This window comes from Ceratotherium simum, chromosome 12 (assembly GCF_057802395.1).
Source record: "Ceratotherium simum simum isolate JZ-2026a chromosome 12, ASM5780239v1, whole genome shotgun sequence".
In the NCBI taxonomy this organism is placed as follows: domain Eukaryota; kingdom Metazoa; phylum Chordata; class Mammalia; order Perissodactyla; family Rhinocerotidae; genus Ceratotherium; species Ceratotherium simum.
In genome coordinates, this window is record NC_141911.1 from 44,463,255 (window position 1) to 44,477,241 (window position 13,987).

Consider the following 13,987-nt stretch of genomic DNA (forward strand, 5'->3'; position numbering starts at 1 on the left):
AACAGCAGAAATCTTTATATCACAGATAAGAAAATTTCCATCGTACATTTATCACCATCAATATTTTTTCAGTTAGGAAGAATTGTACTACTTGTATGAGGTAATGTAGACCCTTAAAATAGACACAAAGAAAGGCCTGATATAAAAAATGTAAGAACTACATTATAGTCTTGTTAGATTGCCAAGTATCAACTTTACTTTTGCTACAGGCAGCCTTGAAACAAAGTCTATATTCTGTTTTTGGCACATGGAACTCTGTAAAGAGCACTGAAGACTAAGATTCCAAGCTTGTCTACAGTTGACAATTTAGTGAAAGTTCTAATTTAAAATACTACCAATTTTTTCTTTCTTCTTGCTACAATCCCAAATGGCATTACTTCAATGACAACTGGATAAATGGAGGCTGGAAACCTTCAGACCCTTTTTCCTACCACATGCTGCTCCCTTTCCTTCTGCCCATTTTTATGTTATCATGAGTCGGGGTATGTCCTGATGGAGGTAGCAGGGTTAAATAGGCTGTATAACCCACAGTATTAACAGATACTCCTCTGCTTTATCAAAACAAGAGCATTCTTTTCTCCAAACCTCCTGCACACTATCAATATTTTTATTTCAACATCCATCTTGTAGGTTGCATACTGAAAAGGCAAAAGTGCAATTCAATAAATAACCTTTTCCAAAAATGTTTTATTGCTACAAGTTGTGAGATTTCCAATCATCAAAATCAGAACAAAACTTAAGGTTTCAGCTCCCTATGTAGTACAACATAGCCATTTTATGGGGCTTTGTTTTTAATTTAGGTTTGGCAGTGGATTCAGCAAAGTTTAGATGATAGCAGAATGGTATCAAGAAACTTTGTACCTTGAAGTGGAGCGTGAGCTAGAAGAGGAAGATTACCTTCCATCTGAAAGGTCAGTTTTTCTTTGAATTCTCTTAATAAGAGTAATTTCAAAATTTAAGGCTGGTAATTACTAAGACAAGTATATACACATCTCGTAAGAAAATCCAACACCACTTTTTACGTTTTTCCAAACAGAAGCTACACATGGCAACTGAAATATTCCTAGAAATTGTGCAGAAGAGAGACTTCCCTGAATTTATCACAGCGTACCTGAAACTAGACCACACTTTTCTGGCCTCTTCTTATAATCACAGCTTTCATTTCACAGCTCTAATAGCAATAAAATTATTGCTATTGTGAAAAACCAGGGCCTTAAAAAACCCACAGAAAAGCTGTTCACTTATATTGGGACTACTTTTAGTCATACTATTATAAATCACACTTTATTCTTGTACATAATAGACACAGAAAAATGTTGAAAATGTATGGCAACTATCTTATTAAAGCTGAATAAACTAACCTAGTCAGATTTTAATTTTTAAATGAGAAATGACAAGAGTAGTAAATATAAAGAAAAACAAAAAGAACTTTACTTTCCTATGTTAATACAGGTCAAGGGACCCTTTCTTCTCAAAAGGGTTGATAACACCAGTTCTTAGCAATAAACATAAGGCACTTGTTTAGATTACAACATCACTACATTTTTTTTCCCACTTGTTTTTCTAACCCTGTTTTTCCCCCACAGTATCATTTGGAATTAATAGAGTGAATGAGGCAAATGTGAGATGATCCAGTTGATACTACTCAGAGCAAGATGGCACAGTACAATGTTTTAGGGGTGATGTCTGGACATAAAATGAACCCCGTCAAGGTCCTCTGACACCAGACAATGTATCCACTATCAAGTAAACCTGAAAGAAAATAAAATATTTATTCAATAGTTCCAGTAAAATTGGGTTGGAATACAATATACATGTTAGGAATTTAGCTCCTCACGGGTGGCATCTGCATCAAGAGTTCTGAATACTTATGAATATTCATTCTAAGACAATCTACATCATTTGAACATTGTCAAGACAAATATATGAATTTCATTTTAATATACAGTAGAGTTTAAACATAATTCACACGTACACCCCCTATTATATGGCTGGTGCCTCCTCCAAACACCTCATTAGTGGCAGAGGTAGCACTAGTGTTCTTTCCCAACAATAAGAACTTCAGTTGCCACTCATAGGAGAAGTTGGAAAAAAAGTTTTGTTTTTTTTTTTGCCATCTGTTAAGATGTTCCTGAGACAGGGCCAGTTAATAAAACATAACAAAGCACTGGAGTTGTTTGTACTTCTCTTTACATCACTAAATTGTTAGACTAGGATGTGGAATGCAGGTCATGTACTATGAAAGGTTAAGTTTAGCACAACTGTTCAATCAGTAAAAAGATCAGGTTTCCTGGAAATTCCCTTTAGAATACACTGTCTATGAACCAACAGTAACACAAAAAGGTCAATTATATATTCAGTCGATTCATTTTACCTAATCTTATTTGCTCAGATCTTACAAATGCAATGAGAATACTGAGCCTGAGACTAGTTCTCAATGTACAGGTTTAACATTTTAAGGCTTATTTTCTCAATCAAAATAGCAATTTTCAGTTTTCCTTTCAAATTATGAATTACATTCATAGTACCTGCTACCATCCTAGCCCTCAATGAAATCTTAATGCAGGAGCAGCACTACACTTGCTTTATGGAATTTCTCTGACACCAGCACTTAGCCCATTCTATACAGCTCCCAGCTGCACTCGCCTTACAGCACATTATACTGCCTCTGGCTTGCACCTCTGTTTCCACCTGTGTATTTTCACAGAAGCCCAACACAGATTAGTTGAAATATTCACACAACTGTTTTTCAAAACAATTTATTGCATCATATTTGGTACCTTATGTTTGACAACAAAAAGGAAATTACATCTGTAACTGCAGGAAAAAGAAGCTGGTCTGTTATTGAAAAAAAAAATCTTGGGCCCTTTAAAAATTACAAAGTCTGGGCTTGCCTGAAACAACTGAGCAAGAAATATATTCTTAGAAATGTAGGGCTTCAAGTATTACAAACCTGTGACACTGTGGAAAAATTCCAGAGGTATCTAAACTGCAGCACTTTTTTTCTGCATATCATGAACAAGGCCTGCTGAGGTTTTTAACTATTAGTCTCTTGATCAGTCATAGAATGGTAGTCAGGAGTTCTGCTCTTTAACTTCAAGCCATGGTAGATTTTCTTTTTTCACTCCTGGGTGAAAAAAATTCATGCTTGCTAATTAGTTGGTGCCACATCACAGTGCATTTGGTTCTTGCATTACAGTTTTAACAAGTTTGGCCAAACCAATGCTGAAAGTTTTGCATTATTATTTTAGTTCTTCAAGTTTTAGTTAAAACTGAGATTGTTCCAACTGGTTCCTTCAGTTAAAAACTGTGGTACAAGAACACCAAACTGATCATGTACAGTGAATTTTGGAAACACAACAAGCGTATTGAACACCCTCTAGGTTTCTTCTAATTCTGCTTGGTATCTATATGTCCCAGCTTCTACAACATCAAGCATCCGTTGTAGGTTTCTCTGTAAATAGTGATTCACATTGCATACTTCCTATGGTCAGAATCAACCCCGTAACAAAATCAGTCAGATGCTAAAGCCCCAACAACTCTTTGTGCTCAGTGAAAGAATCCAGTGCTAAAACAGCATTTATGCTGTCTGAGATATAGTAAAATCTCACAAGACAAATTTAAAGTAATATTTCTGCCACACACCTGCTTTGTTAGCTGTAACAGCCTCCAGATTTTATATAAATTAGTTTAAAAACATAGGTGGGTAGGTAGGAATAGGATAAGGTATCTTTTTTTAACCCTTCAATTTTAGCAGCTTTTAATTTTTTAAGAAACTGAACCTATATCCTGTAATATGTTAGATACTTTATATATATTTTTTCAGCAGGATAAAAAACGTAAAACACTATTTGAAGGCAAGAACATTTACTCTTCTCATTCTGTGTAAGTTAGAGCAATGCAGCAGGTGCGTGACAAAAATATTATATAATAGATATGGTCCAAAGTCATTCCATTTGCTTGTTTAATGATGTTCAAATTTCATTGGCCAGTTCTTCAGTTTCTGCAGAACTATCTCCATTAACTGTGATCTTCATATCCTCTTCATACCCAGGAGGCATGAAAGCCAAAGCGTAAGGGAAAAGCTTATGACAATTTGCTCTGTAAACTTCAGCAGCTTCTTTACAGTCTCCTAGGCTACCATCACACAAGGCTTCCAATACCTCCATACATGTCTAAAGAAAGGAAAAAGGTCACGTTATAACTTGTCCAAAAAAATGTTTTACTGTGAACTTAATTAGACATTTCATTATCAACAGATTTCCAAAATAAGAGGCAAATGTACACATTTAAGATAAACAAAACAAAAGCATTTACTCCCACATATACATTTCATTAGAATTAGTTTCTTCAGAATTGTAGGGTTTATACAAAAAGATGGATGTATAAACAGGGCCAGAACTAAGGTGGGGCAAGCAAATTGTGTAGGGTGCTACATTTAAAGAGACAATTTGCTTTCAGCAAATGCCTGACTCCAGGCGCCAACCTTGCCTCAGCCTAGCCTAGCCCTGTGTAAAAATGTGGAAATTTACATGCTGTTGTCAATTACTACACTTAAGCCTTTAAGTTTTTTTGGAGGCTTAGAGCCAGTTGGCAAAATTAAACATCTTTTTTTCAACTTTGTATTCAAATTAAAGAGAATCTTAAGGTATATGCAAGAAAGCAGGAAAGGGGGTCTCCAAAACAAAGTACATACATGCAAGAAAAATCTGTTCATGAAAAACCAAACCCCTAAGTAGTTCTGCTGCTTATATTCTTAAATAATTCATGTTGACCTGCATTTCTTATGTTTTCTTTCTTCATCTTTTCGCTTAAAAACACTACGTTTCCAGATATATAATACTCCACAAACTTTGCCAGTGTAGAAAGGTTCTAATCTAAATGATGCATTAATTAGCATCCAACAAGTCAAATTTTTCTTTCTTAAAGATATTTCCTTCATTTGCTATTAGAGGAATATATTTAACTATCTTTCAGCAAGTGCTTTTTTATCTGGCAGATTATCACACTAAGTAGCTATCCTTTGTTTTTTAGTCTAAACTAGAATCTGTATTTTGCAACACACCCATATTATTTTTGTCTATATGAACTGAAATCAAAAATTATCTATGGAATGTATACATGATTTTTCTAAAACATATTTCTAAAAAAATTATTCTAAGTAACAGATGTGAAAATAGTTATTGAATGACAAGTAGCCTGCTGTGCATGTGTGCACACACACACAATCCTAAATAAATTTAAGATAAGGTAAGTTTCTGACCTGGATTCATAATGATTTGGAGAATAGTATGCATAAATTACAAAAAAAAATTATTTGGTGAAAATTATTCTCTTGGTGGAAAGAGAAACAAAAAGCAGTCAGGTACTCTAAAAGAGAGATTATGAAAAACTTTACCTGGAGGTTTCTGTTAGTGAGGGATTCATCAAGTGTTGTTGCCAACTCTATAGCTCGCTTCTGACTAGAAGGATCTAAATAATATACCATTTTGGCAGCTAAATGAGAAGGAAAAAGGAAAGTTGTTTTATTTCACGTTAAAACCAGCATCTTGTCCTCAATCCATTCAAATATTAAATGCAAGGTATGTGTGCACATGGTGTGTGGCACTTTATTAGGAAAATGGGAAAAGCCATTTTGAAACACCGTTATTTAAAAAAAAAATAATCCTGAGAGGATAAACCAGAAATAGCCTAATTGTCCAAACTAGGAGAATTATTAAGGTAAGAGAGACTATGAAGAAATACAAATATTATAATACTTGTCTTTGTGTGGTTGGACTACGGATAGTTTTCTTCTTTCTAAAATGAGGTTGACGGGAATACTTCATTGAGAGAGAGAGAGTGTGTGTGTGTGGCGGGGGGCGGACGACGACGGGACGGGACGGGACCCAACCTTGATGGTATGAGCCAAAAAGCTGAATTCAGAATTTCACAAAGGCATACAAAGCTGCTGTGCTTCTTAGCCAGGTATTTTAAAAGCACTACCCATGTGGTTCCATCAAGTCCAGACTTTGCCTCACTAGCACAGACCCTTCCCAGATCACTCTTGCCTGTGAGATGGTTTCAGGTGTTTAGCATTGTCAAGTTTGATATTTTACATATGTGCTTACATAAGCACGAGAAATGGAAGATTAACAGTCACATCCAAGTGAATTTTAAGAGCATGTTGATGGGAAAAAGAAAAGAAACAGAAAGAAAGCTCCTCCTTAGTTGTATGTAATAAATAGCTAAATTCAGTTATACTTGCTTCTTCGTATTGCCTATGTTGAACCAGGAGAAACTACTGACCTTGATTCATAGTAATAATTTTGTCTAAGAAACTTAAAAATTTATAGGAAGCATATTTAAGCTGCCTGTTTCCATGGGATTAAAATATGACAAATAGACATCGCCTCTTCCACGTGAAAAATGTGTAACCTTGTCATTGAGTCATTAAAATAGAAACTGAAGTTGTTTTAGAAGGCTAAGATAAGCACAAAACAAAGTGATTACCTGATAACCTGTGTGGCAATGAATCAGAATTCCTTTTCAGAAAAGTTTCATTAAAATTCTTTGGATTCGTTGCTCCAAAAAGACGATTCATTTCTTGTTTTAATACTGTTCTAACTGTATCAGGTAAATCTTTACTTTCACACACTGCTGAACAAATTAAAAACAAACTCTATTAGGAGTCAGATACTCTGATAGTGTGTGTAGAAGTTAAAAACTTATCTACTTGATGAGGCCAATGAAACAAAGCAATTATAAACAAAGACTAGATAAGCCTATTGATAATTCGACATTTAAAGAAGAGTTTACCTATATAAATTTAAAGAATGTGTGTCAGCAGAATAATCTAATGATTTTCTAAAGGCACTCAAAGATATTTCATTGACAGATGATTCATTTCCAGAAAAGAACAGAAAGCAAAACAGATGATGAAAGATGTAGTTCCATGGCCTTCTAAGCCCCCAAGGACTGCCTGCCTCAACCTTCAAGGGAGTCTGCAAAGCAGGGGCTTGATGGCACCTACCTGGTAAATGTCACAGCAAACATGTAGTGCTGAAGACAACAGAATTTTCCTCACCCTCTCCATCCTCTTCTACACCCAAGAAAGGCATTATAAATTTATCAATTAAAAAAAAAAACATGGTTGACTTCATTGACCTTTATTTTCAGGGGCTATGTGAACTGAGCTATCACTATACAGCAAACTCCAAAGGAACACCAAAGTACTTTCCTGTAATGGGTACACTGTCGTCATCATATTTCCAGGCTTTGAGATTTGGAGATGGAAAAGCTGACCCCCAACCTCTCTGGATAGAATCCTAGTTTTGCTTAGTTTCATTATTATTTTAGTATAGAGAGACAGTCTGGAGCTTTGAGCCAGACAGACCTGGGTATGGATCTAGGCTTGGACAAATCATAACCTCTCTGAATCTATTTCTTGACTTGTAAAAACTGAGGTGATATCTAACCTAGAAGGATCACAGTAAGGAAAAGCTACGTATAAAAGAGCTAACTATATAATAGGTATTCAATATACTGTAGTTACTATTTTTGTCACAGATTAAAAACGTAAATAGATTTTTCTTATGGTTAGGAACTATGGTGGTGGCTTTCAAACTCTGACTACAACCAAGTATTTGTACTCTGATGAATATGTATCCCATATACATAACTTAGTATGTGAAGCAAAAAAGCTTCGCAAAACACTCACTGATCCTTACTTTTGTGCAACACATGCTGGTATTTTCTACTCTCTTCTATTTTAGGTTTCCAAACGCTGGTAATGACCCACTAAACCGCTTTCATTGTCTCACTAAGGTGTCACTACCCTAAGTTTAAAACACACTTAACTCTTGAGTAGTAAACATCCAAGTGAAATATTCTACACATAATTACTAACTGAATAATTGATCGATATGCCCTTTGCTGGGTAAATAGTGTTTCTTCTATCATTCTACAGAATTAAGTGTTCAAATAAATAAGCTACTAGTTAAAGAATTTAGCTTAACCTCCATTATGACTGTACTTTCAACTTGGTTTTGGCAATTTATCAATATTTGTTTTTCAGGGGGCACAGGAGCACAGAGAGAATAGGAAGACAAGTTGTTAAAATAGGTTATAGCTGATTACAATAAATCAAAATTATATCAAAAAACATAGGGCTTCTATAAAATATGTTATTTCCATAGGCCTTGTTGGTTTGCCTGAAATACTTTCGGGACACTTTATATGCGGATGGGAAAGTAACTGTATAGTTTGCATTATAGTTGGTTATAGGTGGAAGCTAAGCTTTTCATGTTTTTCATTATCTTCATTAAGTTGTTTTCCTCAGATTAAACAACTCCCCAGAAAAATAAACTGCTTTAAAAAAAGCCCACACAATTAAAAACAAATATATATTGGGCCGGCCCTGTGGCTTAGCGGTTAAGTGCGCACGCTCCGCTGCTGGCGGCCCGGGTTCGGATCCCGGGCGTACACCGACGCACCGCTTCTCCAGCCATGCTGAGGCCGTGTCCCACATACAGCAACTAGAAGGATGTGCAACTATGACATACAACTATCTACTGGGGCTTTGGGGAAAAAAAAGGAGAAGGATTGGCAATAGATGTTAGCTCAGAGCCAGTCTTCCTCAGCAAAAAGAGGAGGATTAGCATGGATGTTAGCTCAGGGCTGATCTTCCTCACAAAAAAAATAAATAAAAATAAATTAAAAACAAAAAACAAAAAACAAAAACAAATATATAAATATATATCTGTGGTGTTCAGCATGTATAAAGAGGAAATAATTAAATAACTCCCAACTTCCACTAATAGCTGTTTCCAAAAACATTTCCTCACAATTCACAAGAGGCTTGTTTGAAGCCAATTTGGTTTTCTTCTCTAAATCATGTAGATCGGAACTGTAATTTCCAGGAAGATATTATAAAAAAAAAAAATTCTACTTCAAATAAAACTTAGAATGTCCTGTGGAATTCTGTATAATGAAATTTTACCTGTACTTTTAGGGAAAGGAGCATCCTCAAATGTCACAGGTTATTAGCTAACCTTTTATTGCTAAAGACTAGTGGGGGGAAAAGAAATCAATCTAAAAATCTTTGAAAGTGATAAAAACTAACAAGGAAATATTGAGGTCTCAGGAAAGTAAAATATCTCAGACTACTTAATTACCTTCCATGATATAATAATAAGTCTTATGAAATCAAGGAAAAGTAATGATTGGGGGTAGGGGAATAAAACCTTTGGTAAAGGCCTTTTGGTTTGAGTCTTCTGACATTTTCAAATTAAAATAATGTTTGATTCATGCTATTAGCTTATTAGCAGATTGAACAAATTTAGTAATCAACTAACCGTTAAAAGTTACATTGAAGAGGGGGCTGATTTTTAGCAAAAGGATTTTCCCTGGGTTCCCAGGCTAGCTGGCATTTTTGTTAATATGAGTAGAAAATGTTCATATTTTGCATGAGACAGTAATGACTACTCACTGCTAGGTTATAGCACAACCTACTAAGGGATTACCACTGAAAATGGCAAAATAGATAAAGGAGAATATTAAGAACAGGCTTTTTTGGGGAAATACATAAGTACAGAAGAAAATAATCTGCAGATAAAAGAAAAGAAATGAGTTTGTACTGGGGCCAGCCTGGTGGCATAGTGGTTAAGTTCGCATGCTCTGCTTTGGCAGCCCAGGGTTCACAGGTTCAGATCCCAGGCGCAGACCTACACACTGCTCATCAAGCCACGCTGTGGAAGCATCCCATATACAAAATAGAGGAAGACTGGCACAGATGTTAGCTCAGGGCCACTCTTCCTCAAGCAAAAAGAGGAAGACTGGCAACAGGTGTTAGCTCAGGGCCAATCTCCCTCACCAAAAAAAAAAAAAAAGAAAGAAAGAAATGAGTTTGTAACAATGAGAGGAAAATGATACATAAGATTCATTGCAGATTAAAGTGACCAAATGCTATTTTATAAAAGTATGTAATGGAATATAAACACGTAACAGAATAACAACACAACTGAATACCTAAGCTCCTATCTTTTACTTAGCACTGACCAGAAATGTAATTTAAATTGCTTTAAGTCCTACAACTTAAAAAAAAAAACTTGAAAAGGGTACCAAATCATCCTCATAAAAAAGGGGGAAGAGGATGTCCTTTATGGTAAATTACTCCATATATGTAGCAGATATTAATTACATCAGTAGTATAACAACATTCTGGAGATTTGGAGGGTACCCATAACCATGTTAAAATGCATATTCACTTTAGAGAAGTTTCTCCAACTGATAAAACAGATGTAGAGGTATTGTTTTTTCTCTCTATACTCCCCAGAAAGGTATTATTTGTGAGGATTTCTTTGCAAAGGAGGAGTTACTACAACATAACTTAACATGACAAATATGTTCCTGAAACGTTACTTCAAAGTTAAATCGTTTTTTAAAGTACCAAATATATTAGTTAAGGGAAGGAACCCTGTGAGGTACGTGTGTCTCTGTAGTTTCACAAATGCGTTTATAGTACACACCAGTTCTTAACAAAGGTAATAAGCAGTCTACCTATCTTCGTAAAAGCTTTTTTTTTTTTTCTTTTTTTGCTGACGAAGATTAGCCCTGGGCTAACATCCGTGCCCATCTTCCTCTCCTTTATATGTGGGACGTCTGCCACAGCATGGCTTGATAAGCGGTGCATAGGTCCTCGCCTAGGATCCAAACCTGTGAACCCCAGGCCGCCGAAGTAGAGCTTGTGAACTTAACTACTATACCACCAGGCTGGCCCCACAAAAGCTTTTTAAAGAGCCAGTGCATCTTTAACTACAAATTATCACTGCTTTCATTCCCTAAACTTAATCAAAATAAGGATCACTTTGTAAAGCTCTTCCTGACAATGATGTCAGCTCAACACCTGGAGCAATGGGCATAGCTAACATGGACACTCAATAATTCTAACTTTTATGTCAGGACCATTCTGCCTTTGTTCCTCTGAAGTCCATGAGCATTTTATTTTTCTGAAACAACTGATCCAAGAAAATAGTCATATGTTCACAATCTACACAATCATTACAAGCAAATACACTTAAATATGCCACTTTAATTCATATTTCAAAGAAAAGTCTCTAATTCCATAGGATTATATGTATTATTTTACTACCTTTCAGGAAAGAATTGATAGTATAAAAGTATAAAACAAAGTGTGTATGTTAGTTTTGAAAACAGTTTAAGTGCACTCCATCCTAAGTCAGAATAGATTAAAACTATTATTTCTAGGGGCCAGCCTCGTGGCATAGTGGTTAAGTTCGGCACGCTCTGCTTCAGTGGTCCGGGATGGCAGGTTTGGATCCGGGGTGTGGACATACACCACTCGTCAGCCATGCTGAGGCAGCAACCCACATACAAAATAGAGGAAGATTGGCACAGATGTTAGCTCAGAGCCAATCTTCCTCACCAAAAAAAATAAATAAATAAACCACACTATTATTTCTAGCCTTAATTTTCTGATCCATGATTTCAAAGTTTTTTTAAGATAAAAAAGAAACTAAAAGGAAACTTATTCATTTTCTCTAAATACAGCAATTCTTTCTTCTATTTTTTATAATGTGCTTATATAATACTTTCAGAATTTTAAAAAATTGAGGAAAAACATTTCTATGATTCACTTTCTATAACAGGGATTATAAATATAATTAATTATAAATGTAAAGTATATAAATATATTTATAATCCCTGTTATAGAAAGTGAATCATAGAAATGTTTAAATATAATAAATATAACTTAAGGTTTTACTTTTTCTTAGAAATCAAAACAGTGTTCTTAATTGGGACAATTTAGCATTTTTCAAAAGAATGATTGAGATGCTTGGTTTAATCTCATTATGTTTATATAATTTATGGGTCCATATGGGCCCTAGTATTTAGCAATGAGATAAGTAATTTAATAGTATCTATTGTATTTCCAAATTCTACAGTCTGTTCTATTAAAGATTCAATTTCTCCTTCTCTAGTCACTTAAAAATCAAAACAACAACAATACTACTTGACTACAGGAGTACTTTTTTCTAATTGAAAGCTCTTGTAGTAGAAAAAACAATATGAAGACCTGGGCTCTCATTGCTAATTATATATGTTACCTTGAATAAGTAATTTAATCTTTTAAGGTCCCATATTTCTCAACTATAAAATGAGAGACAATTAGCATAAAATTCCACCTTTCACTCTCTAAAATTCTGTATTCTATTTCACATTGAAACTAATGTATGGATCTTATTGTCAAAATATTTGAAAAGTACAAAGATTGTTTTAAAGTTCTTTTTAAGCTATATTTAGTAACAAAAATTTTATGACTCAATTGTGCTAAAGACAGATAAATGAGATAACATCAATTTCAAAGAGATTCTTCAATTTTAGAACAATTTACTAAGAAGCTTTACATAATGAAATATGATTCAAAATTTCAACTTACATGTAACTTTTCAGAAACAGAAACAAAGCTGATTCTCAAATATCTGGACTAACAATTCTGTCAAAATCAGGTAATGTTTCTAGCCTTAAAATAAAGACCTTCATCACAAAGAAAAGAACCCTGCTTTTGCCCCCAGCTAATTTAATACACAGTAGCTTTAAAATGACTGAGTTTATGATAAACTTGTACAGGTGACTTACAGTCACTATCAACTACTGCAATCAAATACTGAAGTAATGGAAAACAAAAACATACCAGTACTAAAGAGTCGAATCATACACTCATGAAGCCAGGGATGACTAGAATCAATAGCAAATGCCCTCTTTACTGATTGTAGCATCAAAAGAAACTTTTCTATAAAAAGAAAAAGTAAGATATATTTGATCATTTGATAGAATAAGATGCCCTCCTTTGGAGGACTAAGTCCTTACAAATAGAAAAACTAATTTAGAGTCAATTACATCTGAACTGCAACATATGACTGAAGCAAACAATTTCCTCAAATTAGCAACGTTAGCTAATATTTTCCACACAACAATCTTTAAGAAAAAAGGTTTCACAAAGCATAAAAAATTTAGATAGCATTCAACAATATTTAAACTAATGCTATATAAACAAAGAAACAAAATGTGAAGGCATTTCATTTCTTAACCTTCTTTAATCAAAATAAAGGGACCTTCCCCACTACTTAGAAAACTTCCTTGTTTATGCTTGAAACTATCTCCTTTCTTGTGTTTTGTGACAATGTGAAATGGTTTCCCTCCTACCTGACTATTCCTCTCCTGTCAATACTTGGCTCCTCTTCCCCCTTGAAATGTAGAGTATTCACCAAGGTTATGTTTTCAGTCATTTTCTAATCTCTCTCTATGCTATGCCTCCACCTATATCACTTATGCTTCCCAAGCTTCAGCAGTGTTTCACCTGTTGAATGTAAATTTGCACCTGAATACTCACCACACTTCCAAGTCTCATCTATAACCACCTCTTTGTTAAGACTGCCCTAATTTGGTACCATTCTCCAAATATGAAAATGCAAAATCCCAGGCTCCTCTGACAACTCCTTTTCCCTAACCCCCAACACTCAGAAAGCTAAAATACTGCCATGCCCTTTTGTCACTACCCATTTCACTCTACTGCAATGGATTCCAAATGCTGGAGAGCACTTTAGAGGGTAGAACATAACCAAGAAGCCAACCAAATGGAATTTAGATTGCCCTTCCCCACTTTAAGCAGAATGGCTTTTGTATTTTATACTTTGGGGTTCCATTTAAGAATATTTGGTAAAAAGGGAGTGGTATTAACTGTTAAAAGTTTTTAAATTACTAAACTATTTATTAAACTTATTTTCCAAATTATAATCACTGTGGAAAATAGAAAACATTTTAATCACTCAAATTCCATCAAGAGACAATCTCTATCTTTTGATCTATTTCTTCCCAGCCACTTTTCTTAATATCTTAATAAAATTATGTAAATATCTTAATAAAAATTAAAATCACACTATAGTTTTGCATCCTATTTTGAAACAATATTATATGGCCACCTTTC

General features: G+C 34.7%; 1 protein-coding gene across 3 annotated transcripts in view; it reads right to left on the bottom strand.

Moving 5' to 3' along the window:
- Positions 1 to 1,402: 1,402 nt before the first annotated feature.
- Positions 1,403 to 13,987, bottom strand: part of NAA15 (N-alpha-acetyltransferase 15, NatA auxiliary subunit) — a 78,617-nt gene continuing 66,032 nt past the window's right edge. The window contains exons 17-20 of one of the 3 annotated variants that reach the window (XM_014784510.2): positions 12,695 to 12,793; positions 6,493 to 6,636; positions 5,399 to 5,496; positions 1,403 to 4,175 (exon numbers count right to left, since the gene is read on the bottom strand). In XM_014784510.2, coding sequence (XP_014639996.1) covers positions 3,975 to 4,175; positions 5,399 to 5,496; positions 6,493 to 6,636; positions 12,695 to 12,793 — 542 coding nt within the window. In that variant the 3' untranslated portion in view covers positions 1,403 to 3,974. Of the gene's footprint in view, positions 4,176 to 5,398; positions 5,497 to 6,492; positions 6,640 to 12,694; positions 12,794 to 13,987 lie in introns of all 3 variants that reach the window. The other 2 variants (XM_004426484.3, XM_087437600.1) reach the window with 2 other exon arrangements.